General features: G+C 38.4%; 1 protein-coding gene and 1 long non-coding RNA gene across 13 annotated transcripts in view; one reads left to right on the top strand and one right to left on the bottom strand.

Annotated features, from left to right (window-relative positions):
- Nucleotides 1–10,078, top strand: part of mtmr14 (myotubularin related protein 14) — an 80,553-nt gene extending 70,475 nt beyond the window's left edge. For 6 of the 8 annotated variants that reach the window (XM_077711756.1, XM_077711757.1, XM_077711753.1 and 3 more), the window contains one exon: nucleotides 121–8,810. In XM_077711756.1, coding sequence (XP_077567882.1) covers nucleotides 121–252 — 132 coding nt within the window. In that variant the 3' untranslated portion in view covers nucleotides 253–8,810. Of the gene's footprint in view, nucleotides 1–120; nucleotides 8,811–9,209 lie in introns of those variants that run through there. The other 2 variants (XM_077711758.1, XM_077711759.1) reach the window with 2 other exon arrangements.
- The window catches only part of LOC144192922 (uncharacterized), a 34,604-nt gene that overhangs the window by 15,697 nt on the left and 3,264 nt on the right, over nucleotides 1–15,643 (bottom strand). For all 5 annotated transcript variants that reach the window (XR_013325496.1, XR_013325497.1, XR_013325498.1 and 2 more), the window contains exon 2: nucleotides 7,200–7,288. This is a non-coding gene — a long non-coding RNA (uncharacterized LOC144192922). The remainder of the gene's footprint in view (nucleotides 1–7,199; nucleotides 7,289–15,643) is intronic.

Raw genomic sequence — 15,643 nt, 5'->3', positions numbered from 1 at the left:
CTTTCTGAAGAGTCAATACAACTAAAATTACTTAACTCCATAACATCGCACAGATCTGTGAGTTCAACAGGCACACATGCCAGCTGGTCCAAAGCTTCTCTCTGACTCTTCCCTATGTAGGTGTCCCTACCGTTCAGAACGTCAAGCCCGTTTAGAAGCTGTGCGGAAAATCTTCCTGGCAGCCTACAGCTCTACTGTGGGTCTGAAGTCTGCAATGTACAGTCCCTCTGGCGCCATCACAGGCCTTCTTGAGCAGTTCGCCCGAGGTGTAGGCTTAAGAAGTACCAACGCCCTTGTATGAACCCCAGTTAATGTCATTGCTGAGATCTGTTTTTTTGTAAAATAATCAACAAGTGGGACAATCGTGAAGTGGGAACACATTTTTATTTTCATATTTTAAACTTTTTTAACAAATAAAAACCTGAAAAGTGGGGCGTGCAATATTATTTGGCCCCCTTGCAATAATACGCTGTAACTGCATTAATACGTTGTAACTACTTGGCGCTTGGGGTATGTCTCAGTTTTGGACATCGAGAGACTGATATTCTTGCCTATTCTTCCATGCAAAACGGCTCGAGCTCAACGAACCATTCCGTTGTAGATTTTACTTTGTTTTGGATCACTGTCCTGTTGGAAGATAAATCTCCATATCAGTCTAAGGTATTTTCCAGATTCTTCCAGAATAGTCCTGTATTTGGCTTCATTCATCTTCACATCAATTTTAACAATCTTCTCTGTCCCTGTTGAAGAAAACCAGGCCAAAATCATGAGGCTGGCGCCACCATATTTGACAGTGGGGATGGTGTGTTCAGGGTGATGAGCTGTGTTGCTAATATGCCGAACATATCATTTTGCATTGTGAGCCCAGAGCACCTTCTTCCATAAGTTTAGTGTGTGTTAGGTTCATTAATAATTACCTTCGTCCGTAATTATCAATAACTGCAGGCAGACACCTTATTCAATTATTGACATTTAATTAAATAGAAATGGATAACAACAGGTAAAACCTCCGAAGGGGAGAGTTTCAGCAAGTTCTGCTTACAACTTCCGAACGTCTACTCGAATAGACGTTCTCGTACGACTCTTATTGTCATGAATCAAAACAATTTACAGAGATGTTGATCATTCCATCACGGAAGAGTAAAAACAACATCTGGGACTACAATAACAATCAAAGTATTTTACCAATAACAAAAACAGGAGACTAGACCTAACAACATTTAGATTAGAGTAATTATACAACTTCCTTGACCTAAGAATCATATAATATAATCATAATCATATAATGGTTACATACAGAAAAACCCGAAGTGCACGGTTACATAACGATAACAACATTCTTGTTATTGGCCGAATAGCCCTGGCCTCGTCACCAAGGGCCCACCAAATCTCAAGGACCCAGATTGGGTGGATTGTTTGTATAACCATCCTGGAACAGGCCGTCCAGGTTAAAGATGACTTGGCAATACTCGTGACCTCGCAACACTTTGAAAATAGAAAGAGAATGATTTAACAAAGAAATGAATTAATACAAATATATTTATAATAGTAATACAGAATAAACCCAACAGTGTGTCTGCCAGGTGGCTTGTGAGAATCTTGAAATGAGACTTAAGGATATTTTTGAAAAACGGCTTTTCTATTGACACTCTTCCATCAAGACCAGATTTGTGCAGTCATTGACTGATTGTTGTCTTTTGGACACACTCTCACACCTCAAATGTAGATCTCTGCGGTTCATCCAGAATGATTTTGGACCTGAAGTAAGTTTGCTGTAATGAAAGTAAACCGTCCGAATAATATTGCACGCCCAACATTTCTATTTTTTTTATTTGTTAAAACTGTTTAACATATCCAATCAATTTCACTTCACGATTGTGTCCCACTTGATTCTTAACAAAATATTTAATTGTATCTCTGTTTGAAGCCTGAAAGGTGGTGAAAGGTCTAAAAGTTAAAAGGGGAAAATACTTTCACAAGGCACTGTCACTTGTGGATTATGATCAAATGCCAAACATCCCCTTGAAAACTTTACATCTAATTGTTAATTTTGTTTTTGTTGAAACATTATGGGGGAACTAAACCAAGAGCAATGACTATATAAATGTTTTAAATACAACATTTGTTGAAGCGCCATAAAGCCAAATACAGTTGTATCAAAAAGTTTGGGGCACCCCTGATCATTTTTTAGATGTTCCTTTATAAATCATTGGTTGTTTGGATCAACAATTTCAGTTAAATATATCATGTATCATACAAATAGTGATATTTGAAACATGAAATAAAGTTTATAGGATTTACAGAAAGTGTGTAGTAATAACTTAAGCAAAAGAAGGCAGGTGAATAAATTAGGGCACCCCAATAGAAAAATTACAATCATTTGTAGATCCTACTTTTGCAGAAATAACAGCCTCTAAATCAATAGTTCTTAACCTGCGTTCGATCTAACCCCAGGAGTTCAGTGAGTCGGTCTCAGGTGTTCGATGGAGCCTCTGCCATGGAGGTCAAGACACGTTGACTCATCATGTCTACTCACAATATAATGCCCCGCTTGACCATCACTGGCTGCAAATGATCACTTGACATTGCGTGGCCAATCAGTGCTGCCAGGAATTTAAATATCTTGAATTTGAAAAAAAATCATACAGTAATACCTTGACATGCGAGTACCTCGACATACGAGGAATTTTGAGTACAATTCCAAGGCCAATATTTACCTTGAGATATGAGACAAATGTTGAGATACAAGCATTCAAGACAGCCATGTGGCGAGAGGCTGCTTATGATTTCAGCGCACTGTCTCGCAGCATCTCCCTCGTGCAAAGATTTCTACGAGCACTGCGCTTGCATTTTTTCCCGTGTTTTTTTTTTTTTGCGTTAGTCCGTGCATAAATAATGGAAACAGAACGGGTCCAAAGCAAGCCAGTAGTGCGGAGAAAAGGCGTATAATGACAATCAATATTAAGCACGAAATAATGGAAAAACATGAGCAGTGTACCTGAGACTGAGCTGTCTCGCCAATACGTATCGAAAAGCAGGAAGTTCACCTCCAAAGCCGCAGTGGAATACATTAACCTCTTTGCCTTTGTTATTGCAGAAGAAGGTTTAAATTTAGTGTAACATAAGATTAAAAGTTGTTTAAATTGTGTGTATAGGAATCTAAGTTAATTTAAGTTCAATTTAAAGTTTATGGTACATTACGAGCGCATCTGTCAAGTCTATCTCTCTCTGTCTTCTCTTTTCTCTCCAATCCGCAACTCCCCATTATATTGAATAATGCTTCACTTTATTATTAAATATCATAACCTCTAGTTATTTGTTACTCTGTTAGTAGATGGGGAAATACAACCAATAAAAATGCTTTCCCTTTGTAATTTCCTGTTTTTTGGTGTTTTATTTCAGAGGGTGGGAACAAAATAATTTCTATTTAGTTCATTTCTAAAGGAAATGATGATTTGAGATACGAGTAAATCGACATAAGAGCTCAGTCCCAGAACGCATTAAGCCTGTTTCTCACTGTATAACTGTATTTTATTTCCCACTAAAGCAGGGTTCAGTGAAAGCGTATATGAAAATGGTGGGCTACAGTGAATGCGTATATGAAACTGGTGGGTTTCGGTAGCTGCAACACATTTCTAAAGGAAATGATGATTTGAGATACGAGTAAATCGACATAAGAGCTCAGTCCCAGAACGCATTAAGCCTGTTTCTCACTGTATAACTGTATTTTATTTCCCACTAAAGCAGGGTTCAGTGAAAGCGTATATGAAAATGGTGGGCTACAGTGAATGCGTATATGTAACTGGTGGGTTTCGGTAGCTGCAACAAGCTTAATAACCACTGCCCTAAATGCTTCCTATAGCTTCCAATGATGGTCTGGATTCTGTTTGAAGGTGTAAGGCATTCTTCATTACAAAAGATTTCCAGTAAGTCAGATTTGATGGTTTCCGAGCATAAACAGCCCACTTCTGTCAGGAGTGGCTCGTTTGCCCCTCCTGGCGTGATGTCATTGTCGATTTCAGCTGTGTGCAATTACATGATTATCTTTTCCTGGGCTACTTAAGGATTATGGGTTGTGTTGATCGTCGTCGGATCGACGTGTTGTTTCCTCGTTGTCATGCTCACCTGACTTGACGCCACACTACGTTCGTGGGATATCATGTTTCATTTTCAGTTGTAGTTAGTTGTTTCAAGCCCAAGTTGTTTTTGTAAGTTTTTGCCAAGTAATTAAACCAAGGAATCAAATGCAACGGAACGGCCTCCCTTTTCCTTCGGCGTCACCACAGCTGGATAAACTTTCCCCCGGTCACCCCACGCGACCGTAACAGCTTTGAATCAGACCTGACTTTCAATATTATTCAGGTCTGAGATGATCATTCCAGATCGTTGTACTTGTTCTTCTGCATGAATGCCTTAGTAAAATTGGATTATTTTTAGGGTCGTTGTCATGTTGTGTTTTCTCACATCTTTCACACTAAATTGGGACACTTTGACCAATTTTAAAGGTTTTACCTGGTAGTTGCGTGAGGACCGTGGAATGAATTAGAACATTTACATATAAAGTACACCTCTCCTTACGAAATTTTCAAGTTACAAAAAAATCTGGAACCAATTATCGTATTCACTCGCATATAAGCCGCTTTTATCGGACAAAAATGATGACTGAATTGAGGGTATGGCTTATATGCGAATGACATGCACGAAACCGCAAGTTGATGACGCCCAGACGCAATGGCGCGGTGACGTCATGATGCAAGACAATGCAGGCGATACGGTAATTTATTTTTAAAATAGAGAAAAGATAAAACGCTAAACCAAGTTTCTTTTGATCTCGATTAATGAACTTAAAATAAATCATTTGTATCATAGAACGTGAAAAATACGCATCATAAAACGTGAAAAAATAACTTTCCCGTCACTGCTCGCTCGGGACTTACATAGGTCGGTGCGTTCGCCATTTTACCTACGGTGCTGCCGTCTCAACCTAGTTAAACGTGCTTTGACTGGCCAGACGCAAGTAGCTTTGATTTTGAAATAAAACTAAATTCCATTTTGATTTTTTTTGTTTTATTTCTTATTCGAAAGTGACAAATATTAGAGTCATATGAATCATCGAAAGAATTGAAATATTTTGTCATTAGAAGCAATATGGCTGCCACAACATCTTAAACTTCTGGTAAGGAAATTGTAATTTCTTTAATCAGAAAGCATCAGGTTCCCATCAAGATAGACTTAATAATTTAATATTTTGCATTTACAAAGACAGGCATGTTGACGTCCTTATGCTATTGACCCTAATAATGTGCTTTTGATTTACACAGTATCTCAGAAATACCATGCGTGATGACTTTTCACAAGATTTTGGATTGGATAACTTTAATCATGCCGTATTCGGGAAATTAAATTGTGGCAGTAGCAAGAGGGTGATTAGACAGAACAGCAAAGCAAAAGAACAAAGTAAAAAGCAAATCAAAATATATGGTATCATCAAAGCATTAAGAGCAGCAAAAACACAAAACGAGCCAGAGTGGACAGAGCCACCGCGGCCGCCGGCTGCCGCTTAAACAGCGCCATTGTGGTTGCGGTAGCTAAAACAGATACAAACTCAAAAAGACGTTGTAAAGTTGAACAAAAACTGGAACCACACACAGGAAGTCTTCCATGAGATGGGGAACTTCTTCAGACTGTGACCGAGGTAGAGAATATGCAGAGTCGCTTTTCCAAGCTTATCCGCACGGTTCCTCAGTATTCTGAAGCTGAAGAAAACAGCAGTGAGGCAGAACTCCTCGACTCCGTTACTGGTAAGCACCGACAGCTCTTCCATCCTATCCCACGATGGAATGGTTGGTTAGAAGTGTTGCCTCTTCTCCCGGCACTTTTGTCCAGCTCCGAAACCGCGACGGCACCGAGGTGTTGCTCCTTCGGCCTGTATTGTAACAGCTAGTGTGCTAGTGTGTGTGTCAGCGTAGCTGACTGGTTCCAAAAAAGAAGTAGCCGAAAGAAGCCAGGCTAACAGAACAAGGAACATTGTAAAAACATTAAAGTAAAAAGTATAAAGTACAAAGTAAAGTAAAAAGGAATGTATTAAGAAATCATAAAGTGTAATTTTCAAAAAAGATAGAAGGGCTGTAAAACATGAAAAACAAGAGTCTACAGAGCTACTGCCACTGGCTCCCGCTTGAATGGCGCCATCTTGGAAATTTTCCCTCCAAACTAACACATTTATACGTCCTAGGGTGAAATTTGGGAATCTGGTGGCATCTTATACGATTGAAATTGTAAATTTGAACGATTTTATGGCAATTATAAGGATGCCGCTTATACACGCGAGTGGCTTATATGCGAGTAAATACGACAATTTCGCAAGTAGAGGTATGACTATAATGTCATTTTTCTTTTGGGGTGCCAACATTTATGCATGTGCCAGCCTTATTTTTCTTCGGTAATTATTGCACACTTTATTTCCCTTCTCAAATATCTATGTTGGTCTGCTATATGATATATTTAACTGAAATTGCTGATCCGAACAACCAATGATTTATAAAGGAAAATCTTGAAAATATCAGGGTGCCCAAAATTGTTCATAGGACTGTTTGCCAAATTTCCAGAGATCTCAGAAATACATTATGCATTACAATTTATTGTGTTTGTGGTTCCATTTTCCTTTTTATCAGTAATTGAAAATGCTTCTATACATTCATCTAAGATTTTGGCATCGTTATGAAGAAACTTACACATATTAATCTAATTAATATTTAAAATTATGGGATTCATTCTGTTTTGCAGCACACTACTGCTTTATATGAATTATAACAGGCAAGTCACACACTTTTGCAGATGGAAAAGGATAAGACATGCTTGAAATTAAATTTGCATCATTGTAATGCCTTATTTAAATGGGTATCTTTGATTCATTTTGCAACAATATGTATACAAGGCTAAAATTGCTATTATATAATATTATAGAAATGCAGGAAACACAAATTAAACTACTCAAACTTCAACTGAGAGCCGCCCAAAGAGAGAATAAAGATGCTAAGAAAAATATTAAAACTCAATTGCCTCAGGTGTCCAAACTTTGACATCCATTCCCAATACAAATGCTTAATTAGAATCCCAAAAACAGAGGGGCAGATAAAAGGGGGCGCAGAGGCGGGACAGACAAAAGCGTGTCCTTGCCTGCAACAGAAAACACTCACAATGTTACAAGTGTCAACAATATGGAAATATCTTCTTGGAATTTCCCAGGGCACACCTGACCACCCGCGTTGGATCCCAGTCACTTGTCCTGACGAGCAGACGAGACAAGAATTCCATTAACACTTACGGCTCGCGGACGCTGCGTGGTTTATAGTTACAATATTAGACCATTGACGATAATCGCAGTTTTTATTTCTTTCTTAAAATTGGCATTGTTGGAAATTTTAATCTTTTTAATTACAATTGGTAATAAAAAAATTGAGACAAATAGTAGAGAGATCAATGAAATTAGGTACTTTGGTTTAATAACAATGAAAAATTATTGATTGGTGACTTTTGTCATGCAAGATTTGAGTTAAAAACCTAGAAAAAGTATATCATGTTACAAAGATGCCTGGCCAACATGTTTGTGGACATTCCAAACTGCCTTCTGAATCCAAAATTTAAAAAATGAAACAAAAATAAGTCTGCTGACAGAAATTGGAAAAAAAATAAATTGCCGCATTAAAAGTTATGTTAGAGTTGATAATATAAAAATTGATGACTAAATGATTTAAAAAATAAATAATTCAAGAGTCTAATTTGATATACTTATGGATGCCAAAAAGCCATGTTTAAAAAAAGATAGGATTATTTCAATCATAATTATGGTAAATATTTCCCAATCACAAAGTTTAGACTTGGAAAATTAATGAAATCATTTTCAAGCATTATAAAGTGTGAAAATATATTTAACTAATGTTTTACCTCACAAGTTATAATATGGGAATATATGGGACCCGGTATCGGAAGACTTTGACAAAAACCCAAGAGTCCATTATCAAAATTATTTTACTTAGCACTAACATATTTGAATGTAGGATTTATTTGGAAAAACAGTAATAAAAAATGGTTTTAATGGATTCGGTGCCTCAACGCACTCCCATGCAAATTGAATCTTTGCCTCGATCATAAGTGGCCAGATCTTAGCTTTGGCGGATAAATTGCTGGATAATTTAAAGCTCAAATTGGTTATTGAATTCCACAGGGAGACATTTGTTAAAAATCTTTCAATTGGAAATAAAGGACTAATATCCTCAGTGTTATTTGGGATTATATGTTGACAAAATCAGACTACTAAATTCAATGGTGATAAAGAGAAAAGTCATTTGCTAAGATTTCAAACTCTAACAGGAAAATGAAAAAATCAATGTATTTGAATTTGAATGTTCAATATGCATTTTATAAATTATGTGGTTTAATTGATGTAAAGGGTACAGTAATGTGGTCATGCTTAAAATATCAAGCTTGACGACAGGGAGAGTGGGTTCAATTCTATTTAGAAATATACGTGTATTTATTTGTTTCTGAATATTAATTGATGTGAATATAACTATTGCAGAGAACGAGAGAACTGTTTTTCTGTGCCTGGCTGGACAGGAAATTTTGAATTCCTGGAAAGGGTCCAGTCCACTCCAGGTTTCCCTTGATTTGTAATTTTTCCCTATCTTTCAGTGATGTGCTGTCAGGGCCTTCAATGCCTTTTCTGCTGGCCTTAGAAATATCTCAATCACAGATTGATGTTAATGATATTTTGTCCATGAATACTTATTAAATAATTCCAAATTGTCTGTTATCTTCCTTTCATTGCATTTCCCCCGGTTGCACTGCTTCCAGATGTGTGTTTTCATATTGAAGCATTTAACCAATCACATTTAAGCGATCATGTGTTACCAGGGTCAGAAATCTGCCTCAAGGCCTTCACAATCAGTTCTGCAGGCTCTGCTGCATTAAACAAGCGTCAATAAGACTGTTGCTTTAACCAATCAGAATTCAATTTGGTGACACCAAGGCCTTCTCGCAGGCGTAGGGATACGTCATCGCTTTCACCACCTATGATTGGCTAGTGATAGAGTGGACAAGCCAGAGCTACCAAACTGTATCTCGAGCGAGCTGCACAAGCAAATATATTGTTGTGTTGATTTGATTGTGGTTTTTGCCTGAAGGAAAAGAAATGGATTTGTTTGCAGATTCACTGTCAAAGCCATTTTCAAGAAAAAGCTGGACATCATTAAGAAAAGTCGGACAACTGCACAGCAAGCAAGCCTGTCACAACCGGGAACGAACATTTTCAGCACTAAATCGAATAAAAACGTATGCCTGAAATACTAGAGGACAGGCTCAACTTTCAGCATTAGATTTGATGGCGATAGAAAAGAAGGAGAACAGAAAGGAGGATGGATGTGTACAGGTAAAAAGGATTTTTGGTGAGTAAAATATGGCTATATTCCTAAATAATATTTCAATTGTATGAGGTTTTTATTGATGATTTTTTTATGAGCTGAAGGCGTCGCTAGGAAATTCATGGACCCACACTGTCATCTTTAGATTACATAATTTTTGTTTGTATCATTTTATTGTCTTGTGCTGGGTTTATTCTGTCTTACTATTATACATATATGTGTAGTAATTCATTTCTTTGTTAAATCATTAAAAGTCTCTATTGTTCGGCTCGAGGTCATAAACTACCGCCTAGTCCACTCTCACGTGGACTTTTCAAGGATTGTTGACGCTACATCTCACCCAGTATCGGGCTGTGAGGGTGGTTGATCGGGCAAGGACTCGATATCTGCCATTTCCAGCAACGGAGCCCATAACAAAGATATTGTTTCTGCCACGTCCATAACACTCGTGACGCACTTCGGACTTCTTTATGTAATTGTTATATGATTGTTAGGTCAAATGAAGGCGTGATTGTTTTTGTTTTAATGCCTTAAAGCTGTACGCAAAATATGTAATTGTTATATGATTGTTAGGTCAAATGAAGGCGTGATTGTTTTTGTTTTAATTCCTTAAAGCTGTACGCAAAATACTGTTTGGGAGGGATACTTTGGAAGATAGCCCTTAAGGTTACTTATCCGTGATCCAATCTATTTAATTAAATGTCAATAATTGAATAAGATGTCTGCCTGCAGTTATTGATAATTATGAACGAGGGTAATTATTAATGAACCTATTATCTTGGAAGGAAGTCTGTTTATCTTATGTTCACTGGTTAAAAATAAGGTATTAACTGTGGAGTATAGAATGTATTCTTTACACTTCAGTATAGTCACTAGGATAGAATTTTGCAGAGCCTAGTGGAAATTTCCTTCATGACACCTATGAGTTAGGGGCGCGTCATATACCAAGACATGCTCATTTTAAAGTTTGTACCTTGGTCACATGACCCTTTGTTAATAAAACTAGCTCAACTGTTGGGGGTAGATGGGGATTCGAACTGGTCAGGCTGGGGGATGGACACATCTCCCAGCGCTGGCTACTCTGACCCCTCCTTCAGCTGAAGTCTAGTGAATCTCATCAAGCCGTCTCTCCGTGTGCTTCCTCTGATCCGAAATTATTGAATGTATATGGTTTTAAACCCGACATTTTCTGGTGCCGAAAACCCGGGAATTCATTTCTGAATTTCTCGGACCGCGGTGGACTGAAAGCCAAGATTTCTGACGTCAGCTACTCTTACATTGAAAGAGAGGGCATATTCGGTCGATCGCGGCCCGTTTGAAGAAGGAACCTGGCCGGAAAAGAGGATGCACGCACAAGAGACGGTGGGCTGTTTAAAATTAATGTATAACAAGGCTGGTGAAAATCCCATTTTTCAACTCGTGAAAAAGTCGAAGAAAAACGCCCCGAAAGTGGGAGATAAGCTGTACATACATTTGAGAATTGATACGTAAGGTATGCAACGGACGAACACTTAGTCGGTCGGTCTGGCCAACTAAGCGTCGATCCAAGAGGTGGGCTGGTGACGCGGCTTAACCTGAGACAGGGGTTAGAGTGCCCCTGTGGGGTTAGAGTCCTCCTTTGGGGGTAAGAGTCCCCCATTGTTAAAAGGATTTTCAGAGATTGTTCAAAATAAGGGAAACCTTCCAAAAATACAGCACCCGATGAGTAAAAGAGCGCTCGATAAAAGTAATCTTCATATGAAGTATATATAGATCAACCGAAAGGGTATATATATGAACCGGAAATACGCTGTGACGCGTTCATAAATCTCGACGATTGTCGTGCAAAATGAGAGTAGAAACGACTAAGAAAGGTACTTAGGCAGATAAATAAGATAAGAAAACAAGTATCTAAAGAAATAATAAATTGAGGCGGGGCACACCTAGAACAAAAGGAGAGATCCAAGGGGGGGGGGGGGGGGGCAGAAAAGAAAGAATGAGCACACATGTCAGGGAGAAGATGGCCATCCAAAGTGGAGCCACAAAACAAAGAGCGTAGCTCAAATGCTCATCCTCCATCAGTTCAAACTCCCCCGACGCAGCAAGACCGGGGTCGCACCAGCTCAACCACCCCAGACGCAAAGAGAGGGGGGTCGCCTCCTCACTAGACTGCACAACGCTCTTAAACCATCACACGGTGGAGCCATAGAGAGAGCCCCCACCAAGCCCAAGGCCCCCTCCCCCTGCAAAAAACAGGGAGGGGTGAGGGGGAGGGAAAGAGACAGGCAGAGAAAGAGAGAAAGTTGACAGAGAGAGAGACAGTTTACAATATTATGATATGTTAGTGACAAATTATGGGTCCTTTATCAAACACTGAAATTTAGATTAGGAAATTCCTAGTGAAAGGTTATTTTTCCTAAATTTTAATTGTGGTAATAGTGAGCCCAGAAAATGGCTCTTATTTTAAATATAACCGCCTACTTGGAGCGGATAGAAATTCAATAGGAATTCTGCTAACGCAATTTAGCTATGTTCATATAGCTAATTTAGCAATATGAGAGTGATTTGTGATTTAGATTTAAGTATTAAGAATCATCCAAATTATTAAATGAAGACAATGCAGAAATGACATTCATCCGAATTATTAAGGATATCCAAGGAGAAGAAAACAATGCAGAAATGGCATTGATCCAAGTTATTAGGTAAATTGTACCTGACAAGTTTAGATAAAATAATTAATTTAGGATAGGCATGATTTCTAAAGGATGGAATAAAATGAATGTTTAGTGCATGAAACATGATTCATTGTTTTTTTCCATCACTAGATGAAATATGCTTTAGCTTGAGTCATATTAATGGCCATTAAAATATCACGGATTGCATTAGCATCAAAAAATTGATGTCACTAAATGCCGTTAACCTAGTTCTTTTGAGAATGGTTAGTGCTGATAGGACAGCAAAAGGTGGTTAGCTGCCAAGAAGCCCCAGACCGGGGATGGCGCTCTCCACTAGTGACAAAAAATTGCAGAGCACTGATGTCTGATTATGAATGAGTGTAAGCGTGAATAGTTGTTTGTCTCTTTGTGTTTTTGATTGGCCAACCACCAAGATATAATCAATCCGTTGGAAATCGAGGTGGAAAAGGATTTAACGAATTGGAATCGATTTCTGAAATTGCCATTAAGCCCTTTTCAGGGATGGCGAGGACAAGGTATGGAAAAAATATTTTGTCAAATGAAATTTTTAATGAAAAAAGAAGTACTCCAAATGTGAAAGTTGAAGTGGAGGAAAAAATCTGCTATGCGAAATTTGGGAGCACTGAGAAAAACAAAAAAACAAAAATGAAATGAAATTCCAAAGTACCATAGATGTTTCGTGACAAAAGGTTCCATATTGTTCCATAATTGACAAAAGGTTCCATATTTCGTTATGAAATCATTGCACCTACTTAACGAGGTCATCCGGACAACAAAATATGGAAAGCCTATTTAGTAGACCATGCCAAACGCCATTATTCACAACACTATTGGAGCTGGATGATTAGACTAATCTGGCTATCTGCGTAAAAGAAAAACACTTTAAAGAAACGCATTGAATGGGTTAGCAGAAGGAGACTGTGCGACAGTAGCTAAAGCAGCACAGCAAACACTTACTGCACAGTATCCACAACAAAAACTGAGTCGAAAACAGTATTAATTGATATGCAAAACATTGCATCACAGAAGGTAGAGATGCATCTATAAGAAAGAACACAGAACAGTCTGCAGACGACTTGTACATAGCTAAAGGCCTAGCGTGCCAACCAAAATTTATTCCAAAATTGAGCCAGGGAAGGAACCATGTCTCAACAGGGGGGATGATGGACATGGTACAGCGTGTGTTCCATGTTCCAGAGGTCTAAAGACCTACTTTTAAATTTTTTGTAGGAACTGTTTGATTTGTTGCAGACATGGTGCATATAGCCAACAACGCTACTGTCATCGATCGTTACTATTGTCGCGGTATACCAGCAAAAATTATCCTCAATCGTATGTATTTTTTTAGCGGTGCGTACGGCAATATCGATAAAAGATGACATTTGCATGCATAGATATACATAGAGTAAATATTGTGGAAGCAAGGATGGAGGAGCCACATAGTAAGAAACGAGTTGCCGCGAGTAAACATGCGTCATACAGTGTTTGTACGTTTTTGGGGGGGTTTGTATGGGGAATCATAATCATTTATAAGGGCAGTTATCAGCAGAGGTTGACAGGTATGAGCTTTAGAATATCATTGCTCTTAAGTGTGAACTTTTGTTACATGTTGGACTGCTTGCTTTGGACTGAAGACAGACACTGCTATCTGTAGGAGATTGGGGAAGTTGCGGGAAGAGCCTCAACTGCGGACTATCCAGTCAGATGATTTAATTTTCATATTTTCTTCTTTCTAGTTTTTTGTTAGCATACGAAAGTAGTATGTGCAATATGTTTTTTTCCTTCGCGTGTACCCCAAAATAGCGATTTTTTTACCCTATTGAAGGCTTACATGTTAGTTTTTACTTGATTAAAAGTTTTGTCACATAGCTTTGCTATGTAAACAGGGGGAATTGTAATATATATTCAAAGGATATTCTCACCAACCTATAGCCCAATTTACATTATTTACAGTAATCATATGTTCTTTTCCTATATCATTCAAGTCTTGTATTTGTTACACACCCAAGCTTATATTGAAACACAGCCTGCTCACTACTACACTCTAGTGGTCCAAATAGGTAAACAAAACACACCCACTTATATTCAAAACTAACGCCCACTTTGGACCGCGGGATGGGGACCTTTCAATGGAGTCAGAACACAGAAGTCTTTGTCTTTTCTCTTGAAAATAAATGATGTACTGAGAACTGACCTGTCAAATAAATCTTCCAGAACAAAAGAGAACATGTGACGTTGGAAGTACGAGGTCGAAAAAAACAAACACCATACGCCATAGCATCTATTTGGTTAAATAGTCCCAAGCTAATGGACGTATTGACACCAAATTTACAGAAAACATAGGTAATTGCCTTGTGTTTAACACACACCTTTTAAGCTTTTCAATAACTGTTGGGTTTATTCTGTATTACTATTATACATATATGTGTAGTAATTCATTTCTTTGTTAAATCATTAAAAGTCTTTCTATTGTTCGGCTCGAGGTCATGACCTGCCGCCAAGGCAAAGAGACGCCGAGGTCTAACAACAGATACGGATATCTGCCACTTCCATAACACTCGGGACACTTCGGGCCTCTTTATGGAATTGTTATATGATTGTTAGGTCAAATGAAGGTGTGATTGTTTTATCCCAAATGCCTTATAAAGCCGTACGCAAAATACTGTTCGAGAGGATACTTTTGAAGATCTCCTCCCTTAAGGTTTCTTATCTGTGATCCAATCTATTTAATTAAATGTCAATAATTGAATAAGATGTCTGCCTGCAGTTATTGATAATTACAAAGGGTAATTATTAATGAACCTATCAGTTAGGTTGTGAGTCAACAGACGACCAGTTGAAATAATAAATAAAATACTGAGCCACTATGCCGTACCACTGAGAACCGGTCTAAAATCTACCAAGACCTCCCCCCCACTGTGTGACTGAGTGACTTCCAAGTCTCACAAGTTTTTAGACAGTTCTCAGCTGTATGTCGTAGGGGCTTAGTATGTTACAGTGGTGTGCCGTCAGGGCCTTCTCGGCTAGCCTAAGAAATATCTGAATCACAGACTGATGTTAATTATATTTTGCCCATGAATGCTGTCAACTTCCTTTCATTGCTTTCCCCCTGGTTGCACTACTTCCAGGTGTTTTCATATTGAAACATTTAACCAATCACATTTCGGCCGTTATTTGTTGCCAGGGACAGAAATCTGCCTCAAGGCCTTCACAGTCAGTTCTACAGGCTCTGCTACATTAAACAAGCGTTGATAAGACACCAAGGCCTTCTCACAGGCAGAGGCATGTCATCATTTTCACCGACTATGATTAGTTAGTGACAGAGTAGGCGGGCCAAAGCCAGAGGGAGCCAACCAATAGCTTACAAACTCCACCCACACCGGCCGACGGAGGAAAACAAATGGATTTGGTTGCAGATTCGCTGACAAAGCCATTTTCCAGAAAAACTTTTGCAGAAAAAAATGAACATCATTAAGAAAGGGTGGTCAACTACAAAGCTAGCAAGCCTGTTACAACCGGGAAAAGGGTTTGTCTGCCACTTTCAGT

The sequence above is a fragment of the Stigmatopora nigra genome, unplaced genomic scaffold, assembly GCF_051989575.1.
Source record: "Stigmatopora nigra isolate UIUO_SnigA unplaced genomic scaffold, RoL_Snig_1.1 HiC_scaffold_29, whole genome shotgun sequence".
Taxonomy (NCBI): domain Eukaryota; kingdom Metazoa; phylum Chordata; class Actinopteri; order Syngnathiformes; family Syngnathidae; genus Stigmatopora; species Stigmatopora nigra.
The sequence above is the reverse complement of the archived record's forward strand: the minus strand, read 5'-3'. Positions and strand labels throughout refer to the sequence as shown.